Below are 14481 nucleotides of genomic sequence, written 5' to 3' on the forward strand. Positions count from 1 at the left end.
TCGTGACTTTTCAAAAAGGCTCAATTTATTCTATTAAAAAGTTATTTCCAAAAGTCCTTTTTCACTTAAACAAACATCTTTATGACTTTTTCTAAAAGATAAAAATAAAAGTCATTTTAAAAATTAAAACAAACACCCTCTAAGTATAAAAAGGTTTAATTTTAGTGTAAAAGTAAAACTACAGACGGGTTTCGCCGACAGAGGATGGCCGGAAAAGGCGATGGTGAGAGGAGGAAGACGATGGTGGAGAGGAAGAGAGACGTCCACCGACGGCGAGTGTGGGCCACCAACGCCGTAGGGGGAGAGGTTTAAATATTTTTTTTAATTTCTAAAGTTATGATATTGATGTATATCAAAAGTATAGGTTAAAAGTAAAATGTATATGAGTATATGACCGATGTGGGATAAGTTGGTAACAAACCTACGACGTCGTTTACCCTCCTGGACAAATGAAGTAATGAACGGAACGCAGACAAAATTCACGGTGTAGCGTTTTCGCTTTACAGTCATGTTGCTTGCTAGGTTCAGCATAATAAGGTACACTTCTCAAATTCTTCATCCCTCGATTTCGTTATTGCCATTTTCTACACAAACAGTTGATCTATTGAATTCGGATGACAAGAAACCTACGGAAAACAGTATCAACAAGGACGAACGCCATGTGTTGGATCAATTGTCTGATCTTTTACCCATCCGTCATTGTAATACACATCCAATCGGAAAACCTAGGTCAGAATTGCACAAAAATGTGGAGATGTTGCTATCACCTGAAGATAAGTTGAGAGGGATCTTCATTCAGAAATTGAATGGGAAATCTGAAATTAAACGAGCTTTAACAGCAGCTGCTGTTGATATTGAAGTGACTACTGATTTAGTATCTAAAGTACTGAACAGAGGGAGTTTAGATGGGGGATCTATGGTTGCGTTTTTCAAGTGGGCTATCGAACAGGGGAAGGTATTTGGGAATGTTGATAGTTATAATATTGTTCTTAAAGGGTTAGGAAGAAGGAAATTCTTTGATTATATGATCAATTTGTTTGGTGAAATGAAGGAGAAAGGTTTGAACCCTAATCATGAAACATTGTTTATTTTTATGGATAGTTATGTTAAGGCCAATCGAGTTTCAAAAGCTTTACATATGTTCAAGAAACTGGAAGAATTTGGGATGGAGTATGATTTGGAGTCTCTAAAAGTCATGCTAAGATGCCTTTGTAATCGGTCTCATGTAGCCACTGCAAGTTCTTGGTTGCATAAAATGAAAGAAAAGGTGCAGTTTGATTGTGAGACATATAACATACTACTATGTGGGTTTTCCAAATTTGGTAAGGTGGATGAAATCAAAAGGGTTTTGAAGGAAATGGTGGAAGATGGATTTGATCCTGATAGTTTAACTTTTAGCTACCTTCTTGAGGGCTTAGGGAGAGCTGGTAGAATCAATGATGCCATTGACATGTTCATGAAATTGAAAGAGAAGAAAAGATGTGTGTTGAATGTGAACCTTTTCAACTCAATGATCTTCAACTTCATATCAATTGGAGATATTGATGAATGTTTGAAATACTACAATCTTATGTTGAATGATAATTGTGAACCAAATATGAACACTTATATTTCGATAATCTCTGCTTTTCTTAAATCCCGAAGAGTATCAGATGCTATTGAAATGTTTGATGAAATGATAGGTAGAGGGATGAGGCCCACAACTGGGACAATAACCTTGTTTATTGAGTTTCTTTGTAGCTATGGCCCACCACATGCTGCTATGATGATTTACAAGAAAGCAAAAGATGCAGGGTGTGTGATATCAGTAAATTGTTACAAGATTCTGCTTATGAGACTTTCAAGATTTGGGAAATGTGGTATGCTTTTGCAGGTATGGGATGAGATGGAAGAAGAAAGTGGTTGTTTTTGTGATGTGGAAGTTTATGAGTACATCATCAATGGGCTTTGTAACAATGGTCAACTTGAAAATGCTGTGATAGTTATGGAGGAGTGTTTGAAGAAAGGGTTTTGTCCTAGTAGGCTTATATCTGCTAAGTTGAGTAACAAACTAATTGCTTCAAAGAAAGTGGAAATGGCTTATAAACTGTTTTTAAAGATGAAGAAAGGTCGACATGATGAAAATGCACAGAAATATTGGAGAGCTAAAGGGTGGCATTTTTGAAAATCATCAGAGAAGAGATGATAAAATAAAATACTTGATCAAGTTCCAAACACATGCATCAACTTTTCTTTAAAATGGATTAAGAAAAAGAAAACTAACTATGTTTTGTTAGAGTTGCTCTTCATTTGTGCCTATAAAGAAGGCACTGTGATTGAAGATGGAGTGATGGACATCGACTAGATATAAAACTTTGGACATAAGGGTGGGTAATTTCATCATAATTTTACATCTTATGTCATTTACACACACGTGTTGTTTAACAAGAAATCTTAGATCTGCATCTTATAGACTTGCCCTTTTGAGTATTGTTCTTGTCTTGAACACCAACAACAAGATTTAGATCACATACATTTAATTTTTATTATCATTTCTGGTTTTTGGTAAAGTGATTTGCCTTTCAATTGTAGATCAAAGTTACATACATTTTTGTAATATGACCAAAATGGGACGAAATAGTTTTTGCAACATTACATTACTTTATATTATTTTTCGAAAGTATGAAGAATTTTCATGAAATATAAGTGTATAATTTACAACAAAATGGATGCCAACAATGTCATCCCAAAATCCGGTCGAAAAAATTCATCAACTTATTTCCCTATTCCCCCCCCCCCCCCCCAACCCACAAACCCAAACCCTCGACAAGTCGGATGGCGACTTCGTATGGGAAACTCAACCCCTCTCACCCGAGTAGATCTTTGACAACCAACTCCCTTCGTATGGTGGATTCTAATGGAAGAATTGATGTTAACAAAAGTGTGGCTCGACATATCCGGTGATGAAAAGGAAGGAAATGCACAACTGATTGATCATGTTTTGCTATTCATTACCGAAAGATTTCTCGGACAAATAGGGTGTGGTGACTACTGTAGTAAACACCAATTGAATACAAAGTTTCGAGATATTTGTAAGCATGTTTCAAAGATGACCGAATTGTACAACAACCTAAAAACTAAAGGAAAAGCGGACATAGTGATAAAATTCTCTAAGATGCATATCAATTATTTTGTGATGGCAACAATGGAAGGTCATTCAAATATTCAAATATAATGACATTTGGAAAATTTTAGCAAAAAGCTGAAAATGGAGAGACATGCAAAAGAAAGAGGTCGAAGCCGATGTAAGAAAAAAGAACAAAAACATTGTTGAGCAATAGCACAACTTCTTCCAATGTTCGTGGCGGGTTAGATTTGAATAAAGATGACACGTTCAGCAACAAGGAAGGGGGATGGATCTTCAAGTGCATTGGGATTCACCAAATCAGGAAGAAATGCAGAAAATGACAATGAGTTTCGAACAATATAACTTGAATTTCACTGAACATTCGACATTTGAAAAGGATAAAGTGGCCAAAAAAATAAAAGGCTTGTGAGGAAAAGATATGAAATTTTTTATGTAAAGCACCACCATCTTTCGGGAGACGACCTGGACATCAAGAAAAAATATATCGGTCAGGCTTGATCTCGTAGTTTGTTTTAGTTTCGTTTTTTTCTAATTCATGTTTTTTTTCAATGATGAACTTTATATTTGTAAGTAACCAAGTATTTGCATTTTCATTAATTTTGTTTTTATTAACCATTTTTCTTAATTGATTTTAATTATTTATTAAAGAAAATTGACTTGTAGTAATTTTATTTTAACAAAAAAAAAAAGTGAATTTAAATGTGACTATTTTCTGGATTTTGCATAATTAGAGGAGAATGGAGAGAAAATAAGATGATGCTATATAGAAAATATAAAATGCGAAAGGTAAATACATCATGCGTACTAGAAAATTGAATTAGTAGTCGTTTCCAATTTTTATAACACATCTCATGACTCATCACTTCTTTTTTCCAATTTTGATAACGCATCACTATCACTTCCTTCTAGTCGTTACATTAAAATGTGAAATGCTTTATAATATGTGCAATGTCACAAAACATAAGCAAAGAAAAATTAAACAAACAATTTTAAAAATCATAATAAAACTGCAAACAAACAATCTGAAATAAGTTCAGATTTTAAGATTCACTAGTACCAACAAGAGCTAGAAGCATGTCTTCGTAATCTCCTCTAGTATCTTTAGCAATAGCTTCATCTAATGAAACACTGCTTCTCTTTTTATATTCTTCTTTAATAATTTTCATGTCAAATTCAGCTCGTGTAGCCACAATTCTTGAGAGTGCACTTTCATCAGTCCCTGTCTTCTCAATTGCTAGCCTTAACCTTTTCTCAAAGTATTTCACAGGATACGTTAATCCCTTTATTGTTGCCCTTAAAATTGCTAAAAACTCGTCTTTTGGATCAGCTTTTAAATCCTATAAACATTTTATTTTTTTTGACATAAATTTAATATAAACTCATTCTTGTAATGATTCAAAGTCAATAAGTCAATGTTCATACCTTGTTAATATCTTGTCCAAACTCGTTCTTGTAATGATTCAAAGTTGCATTGATTTGTGGTTTGCTTCTTGTGGTGATAATTCTTATAAAATCATCATCGTTATAACATTTCTCTGTAATTTTATCATGGAGTAATTTTGCTTCTGTTTTTGCAAGCGACATGTCCACTTCATCCCCTTCATATCTGTAACTCGTCACCAAAGGCCACAACAACTACAGAACCAAAAAAAGAACAATGAAATTACAAAAATGCCCTTGAAATGAAAACAATAGTTTGTACTTTGTAGTTGTTGTACTACCTTTCCGAAATCCCCAGTTGTGGTATGTGCAACATCTTCTTCCATGGATTTCTGATAACGAAGATGATAAGCTTTCTTTACAAGAAGAAGATCTTGTGAGGATCTTGTGGAAGCTATTTCAGCAAGAACATGATTACTTTTAGCTCCTTTCTTTGTTGCTTCGTTTGCCAAAAATGCATCTCTTTCAGGTGGATCGAGTGTCCAGAGAAGAATAATCCTCTAAATTAATTAACAAAAATAGATCAGATTAAACCTGGTTTTGAGTAGATTTATGAATGGAAAAGTAATTAAATTAGGTTTGAATGTACCTCGAAGTCGCTTGTGAGTTCCTTTTCAAGAGCTTTAAGGAGATCTTCTTTGTAAGTTTCAGCATAAGTATGGCGGATAAGCTTACGCTGGTCTGCGTTTCTGTGAGCTAAAATCTCGATGATCAAACCCTCGTTTGTTCCCCATCCTTCAACAGAATCAAAAAATTGGAAACGAAATTCATCAGGAAAAGATGTGATAATTGATTCGAAAGAGGATTAATAGGTAAATAAGGCACCAATCATCTTCTTCACAAATCCAAAGCGATTTACAACTTTCATGCATGATCTTCTTCGTTTTCCTAGCATTTCTTTTGATTAAAACATCACAATCAATCGACATGAAATTAATCATATCATATAATTGATGATTGATCTATCCTCCAAAAACAACTCAAAACATGGCACAATTAAAGGTTGGATTCGATCATTAATGCGCCATTATAGGATAGAAGTGGATTCAAAATCATGATCAGATTTACGAAATGATTACTATCGTTTTACAGATTATTGCATATACAAAACAGGTTACATGATAATCAATTTGTATATCCACATTACGAGATCAGAAAGGAAAGAAATCAGTCGACATTCAATTTCATACAACAGCATTGACAATCCGATGATGATGATAATAATTTTCAAAAACTGATCAAATTAGAGAGAATTTTGAGAATAGATTTCTGGATAAGAAGATAAACAACAAGGGTAAACAATTGATAAACACGTATGGAGATATTAACGAGAGAAATCAGTCGAGATTCGTACATCAAATTGAAGTGTACAGCATTGACAATCCAATGAAAATAAATAACGATTCTAATTAAAATGGATGAATTTATAGAAAAACCTTCAAAAGCTTTATGAAGCTGCTCAACGTCGTCGGAGACGGGAGGAACCTCTGCCGGAACGGTAATCGTCGACATCCTCTGTGCAACAATGTCAGGCGTTCGTTCCTTTCCAGCTTTGCTTTATAGACGTAAAGATTACTATAATTGCTTATTGCTATTCTTTAAATTTTACAATTAAATTCATCTAAAAATAGAATTTGGAATGTCTATAGGTTAATAACTTATACTTGTTAAAAAAATATATCATTAAAATTAATTAAGTAATTGTTACTAATTATAAAGTACAATCTCTTATGCTAAACTGTAAATCTGATATTAAACATATTTCTAACATTAATGTACGGTATTTAATATGTGTTAAATACATATCAATTAAGTATTGTTGGTGCGTTTGCCTATGATTTCACTTTGTTATAATGATATTCAAATCAAATCGCAAATTACATTTTTGTTTAATAATCTCATTTTATTTTTTTGAGATTTGATCTTCATAGGATGATAAATAGAAAAGAAATGCATCATTCTATGCTACTTCGAGAAGAAAAGATAGGAGAATATTTAGGTGTTGTTTGTTTTTTCAGAAAAACCATTTCTGACCACTTCTTGTTACACCGCGCAGCACTTGATCTTTCACAGCTGTTTGTTTTTTTGGAAGACTTCTAACTTAAAAATTGGTGCGCAACACTGGATCATCCTCTTCAAACCACTTCTCACTTATTTTAAGTTATATTATTCAACTTAGATTTGTTTTAATTTTTTTTCAACAACATTTTTATTATTTTAATAATATTTGAAGAATATTATAAACAATTTGAGTATATTTTACATAATTTCAAAACCGTTTGTAAAATTTCATATAAATAATTTTTATGTTATATTATCTATAACCAAATATTAATAAATTACAAAGTTAATCATTAAAATTACCAAATTTATTTAAGTTAACCGGAAAAATAATCATCGTTGTCAAAATTTTAACAACAATAACATGTTTTAGCTAAATTAATAATTTTATTTGTTGTTATTTAACAAATATTATGTTAAATTCTTTTATACAAACCTCTTTAAAAGTCATATAATCACAATGATCTTTATCTTAGATTTGCATACGATTAAACTAAATAAATTTTTTATTTAGATTTATTTTTAACTATTGTATAGGTAATTTCAGTTTACTGCAGATGTTAAAAAACAAACAAACTTCTTATTACATGCTACAGCCGTTTGGTCCACCTTTTATACTGCAGAAGGTTGCATATGTGGTTCGCAGACTTCAGTCATTTTCATCAAGTGTTGCATTAGCTCAACAATTGATGCCTTAAACTGCCTCGGCTCCAAAAAAAAAATGATGCCACATCCAAAAATGTTGCACTTGTCAAACGCATATAAAATCTAGTATTTTAATAGTTTACTAAATATTGATGAAATATTTAAGTGGAAATTTTGAAAGTAAAATATAGTTTTTCAAATATATTAAAAATATCAATTTTTATTGAAAGATTTAAAACCATTTTTTGTATTTTACAAACATGCTTAGTTTTTTGTAAAAGCTAAAGGCGAAAATTTTTACTCTCCAAATTCAAAGATTTTGTAAAGACTTGCCACATACCTTAAGGGTGCACGGAGTCGTGGCGGGATAAGGCATTTGGGTTGGCGGTATCGTCGGCGGCATGTTTCAGCCAGAGCATCGGCACAAACAAAGAATCTAGCGGGTTGTTCAGTCCGTTACTTCCCCCTCTCTCTTTTCTCTTATACATTGTGCTTGTTTACTTGTACCATATGTTGTTTTGTATGTATTCAATTGAATGGGTTGAGTGTGTTGGAAAATATGTAATTTTCATGTGTTGTGTGCTGGAAAAGATGGAAGATAGGGGAGAGAGGAAAAAATAATATAACAAATAGGTTGAATGAGTTGGGAATGGTTCACTCCCTCCACATAAGGCTAAGGCTGCTAGAAGTGGCCTCGCCAAGATCAGTCGCTAAGCTCGCCAAAGAAATGGAACACCACCCATAGCGCTCACTAGGGGGCTCGCTACAGACCATGTCACTAGGATCTTAACAAGATGAGAGAGAAAGAAATGGGACAATGTGATTCACAAATCAGTTTGTTTAAAAGAAATCGAATTTTGCAGGTTAACGAAAAGAGAAAGAACTTCAAAGCTCTTCGTCGGGTAGCAGGGAGGAAGAAGACACAGAAATTACGATTTGGCTGTTTTGGTCCCTCGATTTTAGCCTTATGACAGATTCAACCCCAACTTACAATTTTTTTTACAACATAAATTTCCAGAATTAGCACAAAACCCCCTGAAAAACCTTATTGTGACTTTTTAATAATGTTTTTGTTTTAAAAAATATAATTTAATTGATATGAATGGTTTGTGGTTTAAAAAAATAAAAATTATTTAATATTAATTGTTGTGTTTTAAAAAATATATATATAATTTAATTAATTTTGAAAAAGAAAAAAAATGAAGCGCTAAAAGTATTATCACTCCCTATAAAATGTTAAGATTTAGGTGCTAAGACAAAAAGATAACCGTGGTAAGCAAAAAAGTGATATGGCAAAGTGCTAGGAGTATTAACACACTACTACCCCTTGAAATTGTTATCACTCCATATTATTTATCTTATTTATTTATTTATTTATTTTGACATTAGATTAAAACATAATTATTAAACATAAAAAAATATTTTACATTACTTAAAAACTCGATACATTACTTAAAAAAACATAGAAAATTAAAACCTAAATTACTAAAAAAACATAAAAACATAAAAATTTAAAACCGAAATTACTAAAAAAACATAAAAACATAGAAATTTAAACCTAAATTGCTAAAAAAACATAGAAAATATTGTAAAACATAAATATAAAAAACCTTAGAACCTAATTGTCATATTTTTCGCGGACTTGTCATTGAATTTTTAAAAATGTTGCTTGATTTTTCGGGTCGAAATCCGGTTGGGGCTTTGTGTTTATAATTTGAAGATCGGTAAGTGCTATTTTTTGGCGACGAGCATTCTCCGTTTTTTCATATTTTATTTCGAGAAAAAGTAGAGTTTTGTCTATTTTTTTCCGAAAGTATGTCTTCGCTACTCACTTTTCCGGATGAAGACGGCGCCCGTTTCCCTTCGTCCCTTCCTGATGGTCGACTGAACTTCAGGTGGACCCTCCCCCTCGGTGTCGTTGAAGTCACCATTAAGGTCGAGGCCAAAACCCACATCTGACTCGGAAGTTCTTGGCCTTTTGTTGGAGCTGGTGGTTGATTCGAATGGGCCGTCTCCAGATTAATAACTCATTTTGGACCCTTACGACAAACATCACACGTTTTTTGATGGTCGAATGCTTTACCGTCGTCGGTAAGCTTGTATTGATAGCTTGTAGTTGATAAAATATTGAAATCGTTGCTAACACTTTTGTGCATATTTTTAAGATTGTCAAATATGTCATTCGTGTCGTACGTCCAATTTGTTTGCCTTCCTAATAGCGTATTAAAGTGGTCTAAAACACGATTCCAAAAATTGTCTCGTTTACGTGTTACCAGTTTGCGCATCTTGCGATATAAAAATCCAAGCTTTCACTAAATCTTCATCCTCCTCACACAGAAGCTTCAGTTCATGTCTATTTATATGCTTTAAAGTGTTAATATATATTTGAGGGTTAAATGTTACATTTCCATTGTAAATGCAAGTGTGTGTAAGTTTGATCTCACCATACCAAGGTATTTTTGTAGAAGGTTTGAAGTCTTTCAATATAGGATTGATCGTGTTTCTACCAAAAAACAAAAAGAAACTTTTGTTACTCATTTTAGAAGATCGATTTTAAAACTTAAGATTTATAAAAATAAAAAGTTTGTATGTAAATTAGAAAAATTGTTTTTACAGTTTTACAAAGTTTTCTAAATTTATAAGATGGAAAATGAAAACTTCATCCGTTCCAACAAACGTATTTTCTAAAATTTTCATTGAAAACTGAAAATAAAAACTCAAATAGAAAACTCTATTTTCTGAAAACATTTTCTTGGAAAATGAAAACAATATTCCACCACCAAACACAATACCTTTGGTTGTAGAAAATTATTTTCATTTCCAAGAAAATGTTTTTACAAAACAGAGTTGAGTTTTTATTTTCAATTTTCAATGAAAGTTTTATAAAAACTGGGTAGAGTTTTTATTTTCCATTTTAGATATTTAGAAAACATTTAAAAACTATAAAAATGACTTTGCTAATTTACATACAATTTGAAAAACATAAAACCTTCATTTTATTGGAAAACTTTTAAAAACTAAATCAACGAAACCCTTTTTCAAAATTTTTATTCTTATTTGAAAACTAAATCAACCAAAGATATTCTTAACTTTTGGGCCAGCCTTTTTGAAAGCCATGCAAGAGGTAAAAGTAAAGAAGCTTGGGTAGTAATGTCAATGAAATTTTCAAAAGTAAAATCTTATGATGAATTAACCTTTTATCTAATTCATTACAATTATGAAGCTAGAAATTTTATTGCTCTAATGGAAGATGAAAAAAGAACACATGTTGCTTTTTGTGAACCCACAAACGAAATATGGATATCTTTATTAAATACTCAAAGGAAATGATCAAGCTAGAGATAATAAGATTTTAATTGGTATATATGATTTTATATTATTTGATATGGTTCCAAATGAGAACATAGACTCTATGTTCAAAAGATTTGGCATAGTTGATTTCTACCCAAAAAAAAAAAATTCTTAAAATGGATCATTTTGTTATATTTGACACTGATATGGTAAAACAAACTAACGAACAAATATACAAATATGTAAAACAATTTAACTAACAAAAGAGATCAAATAATATGCAAAAACTCATATAATCTCATCAAATATTACATGAAAAGCTATTGCTTCTTGTTTGCCTCAATTCAAATCAACAAAAGTTGTACAAACTCAAAAGATATGATATATTAGTTTCTGACACTGGCACAAAAATTACCAACTAATTTTGCTATTTGGGGCAACCAACTATTTTTGTATGTACTTAATAAGTCATTTTTGTCATATTAATGTCTGAAAGAATAAGTAATTAATAATGTTGTTCTAAATGTCTTATGACCTGCCACAACAAGGTTTACAGGTCACCCTTCTTTGGACATCCATGTGGTGTATATTGTAGGTCCAACCAATTTAATATCAATATAAAATCAAAAATAGATAAGAAAAAAAAAAAGTTGGATGCCACATAAGAGGTAACCTGTAAAACCTGCTATTGCAGGTCACAATGGTAACAACATTAGTAACTAGTCACCTTCAACTCTGTCCTATTTACTGCAATTTTCCTTAAAGATACATGCATATGTACAAAGACTTTTTTTTAAAAGGAGAAGCATATCATATCAAATCATGTACTTCTAACCTTGAAGAATAATGAGATTGATTATTAGGCTCTGCTACACAACAGCTACCAAAGGATGACAACATTTTGATAGCTATCAGCAGCAACATCATCATCATCTATCATGATCATGATCATCTCATTCTCAGCAACCAACTAAAACTCCTTTTTTTTACCCAAATAAAATATCTCAAGTCAGCAGCAAGTATTTTTATTTTCATTCATAATAAATTAATATCCATATCTATAAAATCACACTTGACTTGAGCAACAGAAAGTGTGTTGTTTCTCTTACCACTCTCACAAAGTGAAATCAACAGCTGCTGCTACACAATCTCATCTCATTCTATTCTCCCCACAGCAACATCAACATCAACCACATATTCCACACCAAAAAACACATTCAGTTCCCAAATTTCTTACACCAATACTTATCCATTTTAAAAAATAAAAAAAAACAACATTAACACACCCCATAAACATCCAAAACAAAAAAACACAAAAGCAATAGTCTTGATAATGTGAAACCAAAATGCAAGCATGGGATGAAAAAAGATTAACCTTAACAATACGATGCACCAACCAGCAAACAAGTTCAAGAATTCATCTTTCAAACCTTTTTTCAGTAAATTATTCCTGTCAAACAAAAGATAAAACTAATCAGTAAAAAAAATATATCAACATCCGGAATCAATGATTCCACAAGAAAAAAGAAAATTACATCGGAATAAGAACGCTGCAAAGGGCTTCTGGAATCAGCTCTACCATGGGATGATGATACTTTCTCATTTCGTCCTCCTTCAGGGCTTCTGCTTCTAGAAGGTGTCCTACTCCTACGTGGAGGAGACCTGCTTCTGTGTAATCCATCAGTTTATTGACACATCACATGATACTACACAAACTTTCTAGGGATAAGGGCATTCTAGTCTTTTCAAGACTAGTGTACTTCTATGTAAGTAACAAACACATATAGAATAGCGAATAGTCCATCAGGTTCTTAACAAAACATCAACTTTAAACAGACAACTGAAAAAAAAAAAAACTTTTTAGGGCTGCTATTTTCAATGATAAGGGCATTTAAGTCTTTTTACCTTACAGGAGACCTACTTGGGCTTCTTCTCTCATCATCATATCTACCCCTCCTGTGTCTTGTATGATAATCAGGGCTCCTACCCCTACTTCTGTAACGATCTCTGTCCCTTCCATAATATCTGTCTCTGCTTCTGCTGCGACTTCTCCTCCTGTAGCCCCTGTATTCATCTCTATACCTGGAACTACATTCACTAAACATCAACTCCAATACAAGGGTAGAATGGTCAAAAATACATACCTTGGTCTAGGACTTCGGCTCCTTGATCCACCCTTCAGCTTTTCTACTGGTTCAAGTATCCTTCCTTTGTGACTAAAACAAGAATGAAAACAACCACATTAGCCAAACAACCATATACTTTTTCAACTCTGATTCTTGGAATTTGGAAATATATGTTATATTATATGTGAATGTGACTCACATTTTTTCAGCATTTGGCCCATATTTGGCAAACTGAACCATCATCTCTCTTCCATCAACAACTCTTCCTGAAAGGATTGCCACAAGTGCATTTATTTCAATTCATAAAAGGAAATACATTACAAGAAAATGAAAGATCAAATACTCACCATCAAGCTTTTCAACTGCCTTTTGTGCCTCATCTGCATACTTGTATCGAACAAAGGCAAACCCACGAGAATCTCCAGTCCTTTAATCACCACAATAATTACACGTTTAAAAAAAAAAACAAATGTGATTTAAGTTTAAATCTATCATCTTTAGCTGTTTTGAGCAAATGTGTAACAGCAATGATTTTGATCCATAAGAATCCCTGTTTTCTGGGTGTTGAACAGAGTTTTAGACATTTGATTGAACACTCCTAAAAACCTAAGTTTAAGTTCAAATGTTAGCTACAGCCTACAGACTTCACAAAAAGTAGTGCTAGTGAAACCTATGTGTTCAACTTGCAAAAAGAATCGATGTCGATATTATAGATCATACTTTTTAGCCATCAGGTACTTAGGTAAAAATTAGATCTTCTTGGAGCTTCCCATAATTTCGATGTAAGAGCTGATAACTACTCTATCTATTTTGTTTTTTTAACAGAGAATTCGAAATGGAACAATTTTCCTATCCATGATCTGGGTATGAAACTTATAAACAACAAAATCTCTAAACAATAACACATTCATAACGATTCGATTACTACACAAATGCCAACGCCACCTAACATCGCTCGTGAAATTGTAAATCAAATTGAGGGGAAATTCGTACCTGCGATCTCTAGGGATGAAAACATCAACCACTTTCCCATATTTATCAAAAAGCGGGAACAAATCATCAGCAGTAGTACCTGAAAACAAAATTAGGATAGATAATTTTCTTTTACCAGAATATCGGGTTTGTATAAATCAGAAGACAAAATTAGTATCAACTTACGGAAAGTGATGTTAAGCACGAGAAGCGAATAGGTATCTGTGATATCTGGAGGACCTGCTCTACCAAAATGCGACATTTTTGTATCTCCTCGCGGGACGATCTAGGGTTTCCTGTTAGGGTTTGTGTGTGCGATACTGCAATCTACCACCTCTGAAGCGAACCGATTTGTACCAGCCGTGAGAAAATCGATAAATAAGAGTGCTTGAAAGAGAATGCTAAAAAATCAAAACTTCGTATTTACCCCTTTAAACTTCAAAATAACATATTTATCCATATCTTTAATTAAACATTTTTTAAGTTTTATATCTTTTCAAATTCTTATATTTATCCATTTACTATCATACCCTATTTACAATTCAAACGTTAATCTAAAAGAAAGTTGATTGAAGTAGTTTTTAAAAGAAGAATTGTGGTTCTTCTTTGTTTGAGATCTCTATATATAATATCAATGATTTTGCTAGGGTTTTTGGTGTAAGGGAGAAAAAATGTAAAGTGGGTTTATAATTGAATTTGTTATTGAATAAGATAAGACTTTGATAAGTGATCGATTTTAAAAACTGATTTGAGAAGGATTGGATTCATTGTTTATTCTATTACTTTTGAGTATGATTTAACGTTCCCAAAACTCAAAGC

General features: G+C 32.4%; 3 protein-coding genes across 6 annotated transcripts; 1 reads left to right on the forward strand and 2 right to left on the reverse strand.

The window, feature by feature from the left end:
• The first annotated feature begins 433 nt into the window (after positions 1-433).
• Positions 434-2469, forward strand: LOC145118646 (Pentatricopeptide repeat (PPR) superfamily protein). Its single transcript, XM_079054342.1, has one exon. The coding sequence runs from the start codon at positions 509-511 to the stop codon at positions 2162-2164; it is 1656 nt and encodes a 551-aa protein (XP_078910468.1). The 5' UTR covers positions 434-508; the 3' UTR covers positions 2165-2469.
• A 1587-nt stretch (positions 2470-4056) lies between these two features.
• On the reverse strand, positions 4057-6116 carry LOC145120096 (annexin Gh1-like). The gene is made up of 5 exons (XM_079055884.1): positions 6004-6116; positions 5157-5302; positions 4849-5067; positions 4550-4762; positions 4057-4464 (listed from the first exon to the last, which is right to left on the reverse strand). Exons 1-5 carry the CDS (start codon positions 6077-6079, stop codon positions 4168-4170), a joined length of 951 nt encoding a protein of 316 aa, XP_078912010.1. The 5' UTR covers positions 6080-6116; the 3' UTR covers positions 4057-4167.
• Positions 6117-10833: 4717 nt separating this feature from the next.
• LOC145121131 (serine/arginine-rich splicing factor SC35-like) lies at positions 10834-14063 on the reverse strand. Of its 4 annotated transcripts, XR_013714511.1 has the most exons (10): positions 13849-14063; positions 13684-13762; positions 13038-13117; positions 12890-12956; positions 12709-12780; positions 12470-12652; positions 12100-12232; positions 11940-12014; positions 11674-11724; positions 10834-11543 (listed from the first exon to the last, which is right to left on the reverse strand). XR_013714511.1 is itself a non-coding variant. In XM_079056917.1 (8 exons), the coding sequence occupies exons 1-8, from the start codon at positions 13922-13924 to the stop codon at positions 12009-12011; spliced, it is 690 nt and encodes a 229-aa protein (XP_078913043.1). In that variant the 5' UTR covers positions 13925-14063; the 3' UTR covers positions 11706-12008. The 4 variants fall into 4 exon arrangements, 3 of the variants coding, with proteins under 3 accessions (XP_078913043.1, XP_078913044.1, XP_078913042.1); XM_079056917.1 differs by lacking the exon at positions 10834-11543 and having other exon boundaries at positions 11706-12014; positions 12470-12646; XM_079056918.1 differs by lacking the exon at positions 10834-11543 and having other exon boundaries at positions 11706-12014; positions 12100-12226.
• Positions 14064-14481: the final 418 nt, after the last annotated feature.

Source organism: Lactuca virosa, chromosome 6 (assembly GCF_052849685.1).
Source record: "Lactuca virosa cultivar CGN04683 chromosome 6, Lactuca_virosa_CGN04683_v6, whole genome shotgun sequence".
NCBI lineage: Eukaryota > Viridiplantae > Streptophyta > Magnoliopsida > Asterales > Asteraceae > Lactuca > Lactuca virosa.

Bases quoted from the DNA above. Each gene is read 5' to 3' on its own strand.
- LOC145118646 (XM_079054342.1), top strand. From the start codon at position 509: ATGTTGCTTGCTAGGTTCAGCATAATAAGGTACACTTCTCAAATTCTT.
- LOC145120096 (XM_079055884.1), bottom strand. From the start codon at position 6,079: ATGTCGACGATTACCGTTCCGGCAGAGGTTCCTCCCGTCTCCGACGAC. The intron at 5,303-6,003 runs GTTTTTCTATAA...ATTCTGTTGAAG, and splicing joins GCTTCATAAAGCTTTTGAAG to GATGGGGAACAAACGAGGGT. The intron at 4,763-4,848 runs GTAGTACAACAA...TTGGTTCTGTAG, and splicing joins CAACTGGGGATTTCGGAAAG to TTGTTGTGGCCTTTGGTGAC.
- LOC145121131 (XM_079056916.1), bottom strand. From the start codon at position 13,924: ATGTCGCATTTTGGTAGAGCAGGTCCTCCAGATATCACAGATACCTAT. The intron at 13,763-13,848 runs GTAAGTTGATAC...TTTTGTTTTCAG, and splicing joins CGTGCTTAACATCACTTTCC to GTACTACTGCTGATGATTTG. The intron at 12,233-12,469 runs GTAAAAAGACTT...TGGATTACACAG, and splicing joins CCAAGTAGGTCTCCTGTAAG to AAGCAGGTCTCCTCCACGTA.